Raw genomic sequence first — 13,217 nt, 5'->3', positions numbered from 1 at the left:
TTCATTTTAAACAAAGACCTTATTTATTTTATGTTACACCATGAATTATTATGCTACACTAGGATATACTGCACTACATACGGTACTTGTTCTTTCTGAATTGAGCATCAGTGAAATAATATAGCTTCGTTATCACAGTATCTATAGCATCAGAGAACTTGAAGTGTATCTCTTCATTCCTTAGCATTTCTGCATCGCACTTATTTGCACATTGTTTCTTCCTGACTAGCCTCTTAAGCTTCAGGCTACTCTTCATCATTACTAAATGGTTATCCAAATCTATATCTGCTTCTGGGTATGCCTAACAATCCAATATCTGATTTTGGAATCTCTTCCTGACCATGATGTAATCTAACTGAAACCTTCCCATATCTCCCAGCATTGTCCAACTATACTTCATCCTCTTGTGATTCTTGAATAGAGTATTTGTGATAACTACTGAAATTTATTGCAGAACTCAATTAATCTCTCTCGTCTACTATGAAGCCCATGTTCTCCTGTAAACATTACTTCTACTCCTTCCCTTACAACTGCATTCCAGTCTAATATGATTATTAGGTTTTCATCTCCCTTTACATACTTAATTACTTCTTCAATATCCTCATATACTTTGTCTATCTCTTCATCTTCTGCTTGAGACATTGCCATGTGTACCTGTTGTCAGTGTTGGTGTCCTGTCTGTTCTGATTATAATAATCCTATCGCTGAACTGTTCACAGTAACTCACTCTCTGGCCCATCTTCCTATTTGTAATGAATCCTACTCTCATTATACTGTTTTCTGCTGCTGTTGATGTTACCCTATATTCGTCTGACCAGAAATCCTTGTCTTCTTTCCATTTCACTTCACTGACACCCCCTGCTCCCCACTATATATAAACTGAGCCTTTGCATTTCCCTTGTAGATTTTCTAGTTTCCCTATAACATTCAAACTTGTGATGTTCCATGTCCTGACTCATATGTCATACTTTCTCTAACTTAACTCTCAAGAGACATGGTGAGGACCATTTCTTTCCAGCTAACAAAATTGATTGAGAAGAAATTAGTATCCTTCACCTGTGCTGGAAGAATTCATTAATATGCACCACACACTCTTTTTTTCGAGATTTTCCATGTAAAGGGAAAATTCACAAGTGAATTTTCCTTTCAGTTTGTGCATTTCTTTTAACAGTGGCAATAGTATCTGTACCATGTATTCTGTAGCTCTGAACAGCAGACTGATTAAGAAGAAAAAGAACAGGTTATAATTAAAAATATTTTAATATTGTTGACAGAACGTACTAATCAACTGGGACCAGAAGGAGCTAGATTTGTGGAAGATGGTGTACGAGAACTACTGAAAGCACGTAGGGTACTCTGTGGCTCATACGTTCATGGGTATTATCTACATGACAATGGTTACAGCAAATCCATCTTTGAATTTATGCAGGTTAGAGAACTGATTTTTGTACATAAATTTCTGTTTTAGCCTCTATGTAGTTGCAGTATTGAATAAAAAATTTTCTGTGTTAGTTGTGCTGTTGCATCAAAATTTTAAGTAGACGTTCTTTTCAAGTATACATAAAAAAATTTTCTTACCAAATGGTTGCAGACACAGACAAATAAAAAGAGGCAAAAGTCACATAAATACAACAGTCAAGTAAGGACTGAAGGTTCCTTATAATAATAATAATAATAATAATAATAATAATAATAATAAAAGGGTGAAAGAATTGATCAATCAAGAATATAAACAGAAAACATTGAAACATTTTATTATTATTGTAAAACATAGATTTCAGGTTATAAGCCCATTTTCTAGAAAATGCGCTTATAGCACAAGACCTAGGTCATACAGTAGTAATGAAGTTTGTATAACTAGGCTAAAAAAGTGTTTCATTTATTTAATAAGTAGGAAAGTGAGCTATGATTCCAGACCTAGAGAGGTAACAGTATAAGAAAAAGTTTAATGGTTGAATGTTGGCAACAGGTGAGTTTTGAAAACCTGAGGAGCAGTTGACAAATCAGATATAAAGGGAAGGACAAATTGAAAATAGAGGCATAAATTACATTAATATAACAGCAACACAGAAAAAAGGAGCAATTGCTGCTTCCCACCATGAAAGAAGAAAATCTACATACATACTCCACAAGCCACTGTACAGTGTGTGGCAGAGAGAGCTCTATAGCACCAATAGTCATTTGTTTTCTTATCTCACTGACAAATAGTGCAAGGGGAAAATGACTGTCTATATGCCTCGATATGAGCCCTAATGTCTCATCTGATCATCATGATCTTTACATGAAATGTACGTTGCCGGTAGTAGAATCATTCTACAGTCAGCTTCAAATCAGTTTTCTAAATTTTCTTAGTAGTGCTCCTTGATAAAAACATCAACTTCTGTCCAGGGATTCTCATTTGAGTTTCCGAAGCATCTCTGTAATACTTGCATGTTGTTTGAACCTACCGGTAACAAATCTAACAGCTTTGATTTTTTCTTTTAATCCAGTGTGTTGTGGATCCCAAATGCTCAAGCAGTACTCAAAACTGGGTCTCACTATTATTATGTATGTGGGCTCCTGTAAAGATGAACCACACTTTTCTAAAACTCTTCCAATAAACTGAAGTCGGCCATTCCCCGTCCCCACTTCAATCCTTATATGCGTATTCCATTTCATATTGTTTTGCAACATTATATTTGATCAATATGACTCTGTCTACTGATGCTGTATTTGAACATTATGAGTTTATTTTCCTATTCATCTACATTAACTTACATTTTTCTGCATTTGGAGCTAGCCGTCTTACATGACACTAGCTAGAAATTTTGTCTAAGTCATCGTGTATTCACCTATAGCCACTCAGTTATGACATCTTCATGTACATCACAGCATCATCAGCAAAGAAACACAGATTGCTGTCCATCCTGTCTGCCAGATGTATAAAGAAAACAATAGTGGTCCTATAACATTCCCTGGGACACTCCCAATGATACCCTTGTCTCTGATGAATACTTGCTGTAGGGACAACATACTGGGTTCTATTGCTTAAAAAGCCTTTGAGCAAGTCACATATCTGGAAACCTATTCCGTATGCTTGTACCTGCAGTGGGACACAGTGTTAAATGCTTTTCAAAAATCTAGGAATGTGGAATCTGCTTGTTGCCCTTCATCCATAGTTCACAGGATATCATATGAAAAAAGGGCAAGCTGAGGGTTTGCATGAGCAATGCTTTTTAAAACAATGCTGATTAGTGGACAGAAGCTTTTCTGTCTCAAGGAAATTTGTTATATTTAAATTGAAATATTCAAGGATTCTAAAGCAAATTGATGTTAAGGATATATTCTGTAATTTTTTGGATCCATTCTTTTCCCCTTCTTAGATACAGGAGTCATCTGTGCTTTTTTCGAGTCACTTTGGACTTTGTGCTGGGCAAGAGATTCGCAATAAATGCAAGCTAAGTAAATGGCCAATGTTGTAGGGATTCCATCCAGACCTGCCGACTTATTTGTTTTCAACTCTTTTATTGGTTTCTCTATGCCAGCGGTGCCTATTACTATGTCCTCCATACGGGAGTTTGTCCGGTGGTCAAATGGCAGTGTGTTTGTATATTTCTTCTGCATGAATAATTTCTTAAATGTGAAATTTAATATAAGTAATTGGATGGATAAAAAATTCACTCACTAAGCAGCAGCAGGGGAACATGCATATAAAAGGTATTGTAATTACTTTTATTTTTAAAAAATAGTTTATTTTTGTTGATATGTAGCTACATTCACTTTTTTTACCATTGTTGCTTGTTAAAATTAATAAATTTTTTATTGTAACCACCACCAGGTACAATATTTTGTACCATGTTTAGATTCTCATGTTTTGTAGTGGCATTAGGCATAGTGTTTGTGTATACTGTTATGGAGACTAGGAGGCCAACAAGTAATTATTATGGATGATATGGAGAAAATAATGGGTAAGGTAGACCTCATTTCACAGAAAAACTTCAGAAAGTTATAGCCCTGCTATAGAGGTTGGTAGATGCATTATCCATGCATATTTCTGTCTATCTGCTGTAGTATGTTAAACAGTGGAAAATCCAGGATGGAATGTAACAAAATTATGAAAAGGAAAGTTACTACTCACCATATAGCAGAGATGCTGAATTGCAGATAGGCACAGCAAAAAAGACCCTCACAATTAAAGCTTTCAGCCATTAAGGCCTTTGTCAACAATAGATAAACACACACACACACACACACACACACACACAAATGCAACTCGCACACACAACTGCAGTCCCAGATAACTGAAACCACACTGCGAGCAGCAGCACCAGTGGCAACATGATGGGGGTAAGGAGGTGGCTGGGGTGGGGAGGGGGACAGATAGTACGGTGAGGGTGGTGGACAGTGAAGTGCTGCAGGTTAGACGGAGGGCAGGAGAGAGGTGGGGAGGTGGGGGGGGGGGAGGGAAGTAATGGAAAAGAGAGAGATAAAAAGACTGGGTGTGATAGTGGAATGACGGCTGTGCAGTGCTGAAATTGGAACATTCCACCACCACACCCAGTCTTTTTATTTCTCTCTTTTCCACTACTTCCCTCCCCCCCACCCCTCCCCACCTCTCTCCTGCCCTCCATCTAACCTGCAGCACTTCACTGTCGCCCCCCCCCCCCAGACTATCCCTCCCCCTCCCTGCCCCAACCTCTTCCTTAAAATCATGCACTGGTGCTGCTGCTTGCTGTATGGTTTCAGTTGCCTGAGAATGCAGTTGTGTGTGTGTGTGTGTGTCGTCTATTGTTGATGAAGGCCTTCATGACTGAAAGCTTTAATTCTGAGAGTCTTTTTGTTGTGCCTATCTGCGACTCAGCATCACCACTATATGGTGAGCAGCAACTTCCCTTTTCATAATATTGTTATTGTATGTTAGGTTAGTAAGGAGAAATATTTTGTGTCTGTGTTTTAGTTTTGTTACACTTTGAAGATAATGATCTTATGTATCAAACAATAGAAAATCCAGGATGGAATGTAACAATATTATGAAAAGGGAGGTTGCTACTCACCATATAGCAGAGATGCTGTCGCAGATAGACACAACAAAAAGACTATCACAAATAAAGCCTTCAGCCATTAAGACCTTCATCAAAAATAGACGACACATACACACACCACACACACACAAACGCAACTCCCACACTCGACTGCAGTCTCAGGTAACTGAAACTACAGTGTAGAATGCGATGGGGGAATTACATAACAAGCAGTGGGTAAACTGATCCTCAAATTGAGTGTAATGTTGAGCAAAACACTTTGTTATTGGGAGAACAATTTTGCTGTGTAGACCAGTATAGGTATCATATTAAGTTTATTTTCAGGTCCTCCACCAAGAATTGTTGTTTGCTTAGTTGAGTAAAAGGAAGGAAGCCAGGAGTTTTAATATCTATTCAGCACTGATATCATTAAACCTAGAACACTGGTTCACTGGGAGAAAAATTACTCTTGGAATCAGTTGTATCCTTGTTGAAGGAATTGTCTCTGCACCCATCTGCAGTGATTTTGGGAAGTCATAGATAACTTACATTAAGGCAATAATCATTAGCCATTGAAAGCTGTTCTTGGACAATGTAGTTGTATATGAAAAGATATCATTAGAAAGTTGTTGTAGAAAGCAGGAAGACATATAGATGATTAATATTTTTCTTGTTGTTGTATGAAAAGTTTAATTTCTTTGATACAGTTTTCAACTTATCTCAGTATGAATTCTTTTTCGTTGTAACATCTCTGGCCAGTTATTTTTTTGTTGTAGAGGCAAGGTGGCTATTGGTGAGAATGGTTACAAAATAAACAGTTGTTCCTTATTAAACTGGGGACTTAATTTGTTTGTGGGAACACTAATATAGACATTTAATTCTCACATGGTTCCAAATAATAGCTACTCACTCTTGACATAATGAAATGTAATGTACTGTGCATAAACAGCTGAAATAATTACTCGCCTACAAACTGGAGTCACAAACATGAAGTATCTGGATATATCTACTAGCAGCACATTAAGGTGTAGTGATTACATGATTTAGACATGAGAGAAATGAATACCAGACATATTTATCAGAAGACGCCATTAAATTGTTTCATCATTTTGTTTGTCTCACTAGCTTCAAAAGTTTGACATTTTTAAACTTCTTTCACAGTTTTTCCAAGGGCAATACATTGTTCTTAGTGATTCTTTATTAGTACTGCATTCATTAAGCACTCAATAATGCTGCAATCTGTCACAAGATAAAGTGTAAATTTGATCAGCTGCTTAACAAAAGAGACTGTTCAGCTAAAAATACTGTTTTCTGTTGATCTATAAATATTTTTCTTTGTTCCCAGGTGTTATAGTTGGGACAAGTATTTGTAACTGTCTCATTCAAATAGAGTGTTGTAAGTTTTGTATTGTACCTGTTAGTATATCTTTTATGTGTATTACTCATGTCTGAAAGAAATTACTATCCTTGTAATATTACTACTATCTCCTGCTGTACTGACTGTAGACTTTTAAGCATCAAATGGGTAACACTGTAGCTTAAAATCATTGTAACACTTTTCAGAATGAACTTGAGGAGGTCACAGAACGGTTGTCAGAGATGGTTGCGCGGCCTTACCTTCGAACACCTCGAGCAGTGATTATCCAGACCACAGCTCTTGCCCGCCGTAAGCGTCATGAATTTGTGCGAGCTGTATCCAAAGGGCTAGTTCCACCTGAAACTCCTCCCTCTTCTCGAAGAATGGAAGGAACAGTAGTAAGTTTTTGGACAGTGGTGTGTACCTCGAACATAATCTTACAGTTGCTGAAATTACTGCAGACAAAGTATGTTGAGAAATTTCATATCACTTTTTTACAAACATAATGATGAAATATATATAAATCAGATACATATTTCTGTCTAAAAAGTGAATTTAGGTAAATTTTCAATGTTTTATTACGAGATCTATGTAAGTGAAGAGGTAATCACCTAGGAATGTTTCCATGTCTTGATATTTGTATTTGAATTTCCTATTGTACACACCAGATGAACATAATAATTTTATAAAGTGCCAAGGTTTCTTTGTATTTCTTGGAGACAGCTGAATTGCGTCACAACTACTTATGCCTCACTTATTCACCTGAGATTGAAAATTGAATTTTTTTTTCTGTAGTGGTATTTTGAATTAAGTCCCTCCTCCCTTTGGTTATTTACATCTCACCACGTATGTTCCACAAATGGAAATTAGACACACTTCCACATCCTGGCACTCTTCTGTAACCTAATTCACAATTTTTATGTTATGTATGTGATATGTATATGTATTGTATACTGCTTGCTTGCTTGAAAGAGCATGTCTTTACAGTAAGTTCCTTCATTTCTAAGGCATGATCTGTAGTTTATTGATTCTTTTTTTTTTTCATGTCCAGTCTTTCAGAGATAATTTCCCTTTAAGCATACTGCTAGCCACCTCAAGATTATCACACAAATGTGCAGTGTGTCATTGTGTGGCAAACTAATCTGCTTAGGTAAATTAATGTCTGAGACTGAAAGATCATTTCACTTGAAGCTATGATTAATTATAATAGTATTAAAACTTTTAATAGTAACACATTCAAACCATATCTTTTCTTGAGAAAAATTGTAGGTTGACTCAAAGAAAATGATAACTTCAAAAGAGGAAACAAGCACTAACTCTAAATACTTGTAGAAAAGATCATAAGCACTATTTGTAGGAGGAGAACTGTTTTCAATGGTAATGTTGCTCATATGAACCCTACAACACTGAGCGATTACATCCTCTGCTACTTTCTCAAGAAGAATCAGAGGAGGTAGGGTTCACAGGAGGATATCCAAAAAGGCATTCCATTCAAGATAGAACTCTAAGCCAGGCATAAATTAAAAATTGGAAAATGTGCATAAACACTAGGAAGAAGTGGCATAGGAAGGTAATGTGAAATATTGGGATGAAGTTGAAATCTAGGTGCAAGGAAGAGAAAGATCACAGCTGAAGTAATATGGTCTGTAGATGGCAGAAAAGGGGGGACTGGGATGTTGAGAGATCAAAGACACTGTCAGCTCATTCATGGTAACTGCGCTGTATTACAGTCTTCATTGTGACAAGGTCTGCAGTTGTTATGAATTTTTTATATGATATTGTGACGCCTGCAGCTGATGTTTCCTTTATTTTATGTATGATCCCACAGTTTTGGCCTGAGACCATTTTCACATATCTAAAATCGAAGTATTATAAATTGAATGCATTAGTATCAATTTATGGATTTAACATAAGAACAAGTCATATCCCAAGATTTACTAGGATGAAATACAGAAAATATCAGCTGAAGGTATCACAAAATGATTTAAAAAATTTTATTACATTTCTGGCAATGTACACTTCAATTACATTATAAGTAGTACAGTAAAGCATGATTGTTGATGTATAACTTGGGACAGTAATTAAGAGACCACTTAAAAATGGAAAATGTCAGTGAATTACTTAATGGAAACTGAGACTGATTGATTGTAGGTCAGGTTATGTGGTTTCAGTTGAAGTTATTTATCCTCCTGCACCTACATACCCCTGTTGTAGTGAGCATTAATTTTACTTTATGAAGGAACAATGAAGATTAAGGTGTATCATCCTGTAGGCCACTAACCTTCTTCTGGTGACAGAAACATCCTACTTCCAGAAAAGCTGTTCAATTTCAGTGATATGATTCTGCTACTGATTGCTTAATAGTGTATAATTCACAGACATGCATAGCACTCATCAACTAAGTTTTCTTACTTTTATAACTATAGGAACTCATTTTCCATATTTGTTAAAACATACAGCTGTAACAGTTATGTGCCTTTATTAGTTCTAATAAACAACTAGCTTAAAAAAGGACTAAGTAGTGATTATTGTAGATGGAAAATTTCATATATTTGTCAAGAAATAGTCTGAAAGTTATATAAGTTCATAGGCTTCCATGACCAGTGTAATTTTGTATAAAATATTTTGATTATTGGGCTACAACATTTTAGCTACTAAAACAGCTAAATTGCCAATGTTGTGACTGACTTGCTATGGCCTTCTTCAGTGAACTATCCTGAAGAGGACCACAGAAAGTCAGTTGGAACTATGGCACTTCAGCTGTTTTAGTAATTATGATGATGCAGCCTAATACCCAAAATTATTTCATCCAAGTCTGGATTTGTGGTTATACGAACCCTGTGGCCAGAAATTCAGTGTGAATTGCGGAGTAGCCATTTGGATGTAGATAGAAGGACCCAAACTCAGCCTTACCATACAGCCTAGACAATTGCTGAACCCATCTACAACTGGTTCACAGCAATGAATTTGAATCTTAATTTTAGAAAGGCTCATATTTTGCAATTTCAAAGAAGTTACAATTACCCACTGGTTGCAAGAATAGGCAAAAATAGCCATACACTAAATAAAACTCCATGTAAAATTACTTGATGTTCAGTTCAATAGTGAACTGAAATAGACAGATAAATAATAATAATATCGTAAAGAAGGCTCATTTCAGGAAAACTATAAAATTAGAAAGAGGCAAAATGTCTGTCCAGTAATCACCTGCAGAAAGCAAAATTCTGCTACAGGCTGTAAACACATTTAAACTAAAAAATTAATCTTAGCTTTTGAACAATTTATTTCTTACTCTGAGCTTCAGAAGTTCTGTGGTATGCTTGTCCCAAGTGGAATTCTTATAAGTTGTAACCCCAAGAATTTAATGGTAAATCTCTTCCATTTGCTTGTCATCATACTTTGTAAATACACATAGAGTGTGTGTCTTTTCAGTGTCTAGTGGCAAAAAAATTAGCTGAAAACAATTTATTAATGTTCATGAAATATCGGTTTTGGAATCTTTCCAAAATAGCTGAAAGATGTGCATTGAAAACTGTGTTATGGAGGGCACTGGACTAGGTTAGTCCATGCAACTCTCTGAGCTATACTACTGTGGTGGTGTAATAGCTAGCACACCAGCTTGGTAAGCATGGAGACTTTGGTTCAAGTCCTGGCCACGACACAAATTTTAATGCGTTTCTTCAGCTTCTATCATTATCGTAGATTAAAGTATAAGTGTTTGTATCATCTGCGAATGAAACAAACTTCATGTCTGGTAATGTTTCTGTACAAAGGTAGTTAGCGTTCACAAGAAAAAGAGGAAGATGAAATCTTCTGAGACACTATATGCAATTAGTTCACAGTGCTGTGACGAATGATAGCTTAATACAGGACTCTTTCCTACTAACACTGTTTGTTTCTTGTTAGATATGACTTGAACCATTTTGGGATTTACTGTAGCACCACAATATTCTAATTTACTTAAAATTATTTTGTGATTTACATAGTCTAATGCCTTTGATAGATCACAGAATATACCAGTAGACTTCAGTTTATTGTGTAATATATTAAGTACTTTCTTGGTGTATTTTATTTTGTTTATTTTTTGTTTATGAGTAGCTTCCTAAGTATCAGAATCCTTTAGAAAACCAAAGTGTAAGTTTGATGATATGTTATATGTAGTCAGGTGTCTAAGAAACCACTTGTACTTTACCATTTCTAAAAATGTTGAGAATGCTGGTAGAAGTAATATTGTATGAAAGTTTGTTGTAATTTCATTATCTCCTCTGTTACACATAGGATTAACTGCAGCATAATTCAATTAATTAAGAAGCATTCTAATCATAAATGGCTGGTAGACAAATAACTTATTATTGAGCTGAACTCAGAAGAACATTCTTTTATTAACTTAGCTGATGTTTTATCCTTATCTACTGATTTTTCGATTTCAAGGATTTTGTAATGGGCATTGCTTCTTCTCATGTGTCACAGTCATATTTTACTGAAGTTATTTGTATTGACTGATCTCAGGTGTTCTGTGGCACCATTTACTGATCCTGACAGCCACAACTTTTCAGTAACAGATATAAAATGCTTGATAAAGTTTTGCAGCAAACATGTGTCACCAATTTATCATTTACACTTAAAGCTACATGATATTCCTTACCTCTGGTCCTGCCAGCCTTTTCCTTCACTATATCCCATACTATCTTTATTTTGTTACCTGACATTACTAGGATTTTGTTACAATGCATTTGCTTTAATGTTTGAATTCGTTTCTTCAGTATTTTGCAGTAAACCTTATAATGAGCAATAGAATAAAGATCAGAGATGTTACTGCATGAAGGTACAGTTCCCTTTTTTTCCTGAAAGGCACCTTTATTCCTTGACAACTTAAGAATTTTTTTTAGACTTTGGTCTAATCTTATTAGCTTTTGGGAGGAAACAGTCTTCAAATAAGATGATGATTTTGTTAATAAATGTATTTTCCATGCATATCATTAGCACAGTATACATCAATCCAGTTCATACCTTTGAACAGTTTCCTAGAATATTCAGATTTGGCTTGTGGTCTACTTTCCCAGACTCAGATTTATTAGCTTTTGTTTCCTGATCAGTATTAGCTTTTAGCATAAGGAACTGCATATCAGTCTCAGAGACGATTAATTATGGATTTTGCAATGTACACTATAAGACAAAAAAATTCCATCTCTGGCCCATATGCAAACAGTTATTTGGCTTGGCATTGAGTGGCAGAGTTGTTGGTTATTGTCCTGAGGGTTTTCATGCCAAATTCTGTCCGAATGGTGCGTTAGATTGTCAAAATCACTAGCTGACTGCAGGACCCTGCCCATAGTGCTCCAATTGCTCTCAACTGGAGAGAGATCTGGCAATCTTGCTAGCCAAGGTAGGGTGTGGAAGTATAAGACAAATAGTAGAAATTCTCACAGTGTGCATGCAGGCATAATCGTGCTGAAATATAAGTCCAATATAGCTTGCCATGAAGAGCAACAAAATGGGGTACAGAATATCATTGACTTACCTCTGTGGTGTATGGGTGCCACGGATGACAAGTGGCTGACCAGTGGACCCGCTATAACGAAAAATAGCATTCCAGACCATCACTCCTGGTTGTTGGGCTGTATGGTGGGTGACAGTCAGGTTTGCATCCCACAACTGCCTGGAGTGTCTCCAGAGACATCTTCACAGTTCATGGGCACTCAGTTATAAGTGAGACTCATGACTGAAGACAGTCTTAGTTCAGTCAATGAAATTCCAGGCCCTGATGACCATGATGACATGTCTGGAGACTCCCTCCACCTGCCTCGCTGTGTGGGGATACCTTTCTGACTGTCACCACCATATGGCCCAACAACCAGGAGTGATGGTCTGGTATGCCACTTCTTTTCATAGCAAGATCCCTTTGGTTGTCATCCATGACACCCTTCTGGCACAATGGTACATTGACAATATTCTACGCCTGTTTTGTTACCCTTCATTGCAAGCCACGCTGATCTTCCATTTCAGCAAGAAATGCCGACCCGCATGCCACCATAGTTTGTAATGCTTGTCTTCATGCTTGCCAAACCCTACTTTGGATAGCAAGGTCACCATATCTCTTCCATATTGAGAATGCTCAACGTATACATCTACATCTACACTCTGCAAACCACTGTGAGGTGTGTTGCAGAGGCTATGTTCCACTGCACCTGTTATTAGGGTTTCTTCCTGTTATATTCATGTTTGGATTGTTGGAAGAATGATTGTTTGAATGCCTCTGTGTGTGCAGTAATTATTCTATCTTGTCATCATGATCCCTAAATGAATGATACATAGGGGATTGTAGTATATTCCTAGAGTTATCATTTAAAGCCGGTTCTTGAAACTTTGTTAATAACTTTCTCAGGATAGTTTATGTCTTATCTTCAAGAGTCTGCCAGTGCAGTTTCTTCAGCATCTCTGTAGCCCATGGGTCAAACAGACCTGTGACCAGTTGCACTGCACTTTTCCCTGTTTGTTCAATATCCCCTGTTGGTCGTTTTTGGTATGGTTCCCATACAGTTGAAAAATATTCTAGAATGGCTCACATGAATGATTTGTAAGCTATCTCTTTTGTAGACTGATAGCAGTTCCCTAGTATTCTACCAATAAACCAAAGTCTCCCACATACTTTACCCACAGCTGAGTGTATGTGCTCATTCCATTTCATGTCCCTACAAAGTGTTACACACAGGTATTTGTATGAGTTGGCCAATTCCATCTGTAACTTATTGCTGTTATATTCATAGGATACTAGGTTTTTTCTCTACAGTAACAGGAATCAAAGGCACAGGAACTTATTGTGATGCAGATGGATGTAGTGCAACTCACTCACTCACCTA

The 13,217-nt window shown here is 36.6% G+C and overlaps 1 protein-coding gene across 3 annotated transcripts in view; it reads left to right on the top strand.

Moving 5' to 3' along the window:
- Nucleotides 1–13,217, top strand: part of LOC126194643 (ankyrin repeat and IBR domain-containing protein 1-like) — a 601,659-nt gene that overhangs the window by 415,215 nt on the left and 173,227 nt on the right. For all 3 annotated transcript variants that reach the window (XM_049932817.1, XM_049932818.1, XM_049932819.1), the window contains 2 exons: nt 1,275–1,429; nt 6,564–6,755. In XM_049932817.1, coding sequence (XP_049788774.1) covers nt 1,275–1,429; nt 6,564–6,755 — 347 coding nt within the window. The remainder of the gene's footprint in view (nt 1–1,274; nt 1,430–6,563; nt 6,756–13,217) is intronic.

The sequence above is a fragment of the Schistocerca nitens genome, chromosome 7 (genome assembly GCF_023898315.1).
Source record: "Schistocerca nitens isolate TAMUIC-IGC-003100 chromosome 7, iqSchNite1.1, whole genome shotgun sequence".
NCBI lineage: Eukaryota > Metazoa > Arthropoda > Insecta > Orthoptera > Acrididae > Schistocerca > Schistocerca nitens.
The sequence above is the reverse complement of the archived record's forward strand: the minus strand, read 5'-3'. Positions and strand labels throughout refer to the sequence as shown.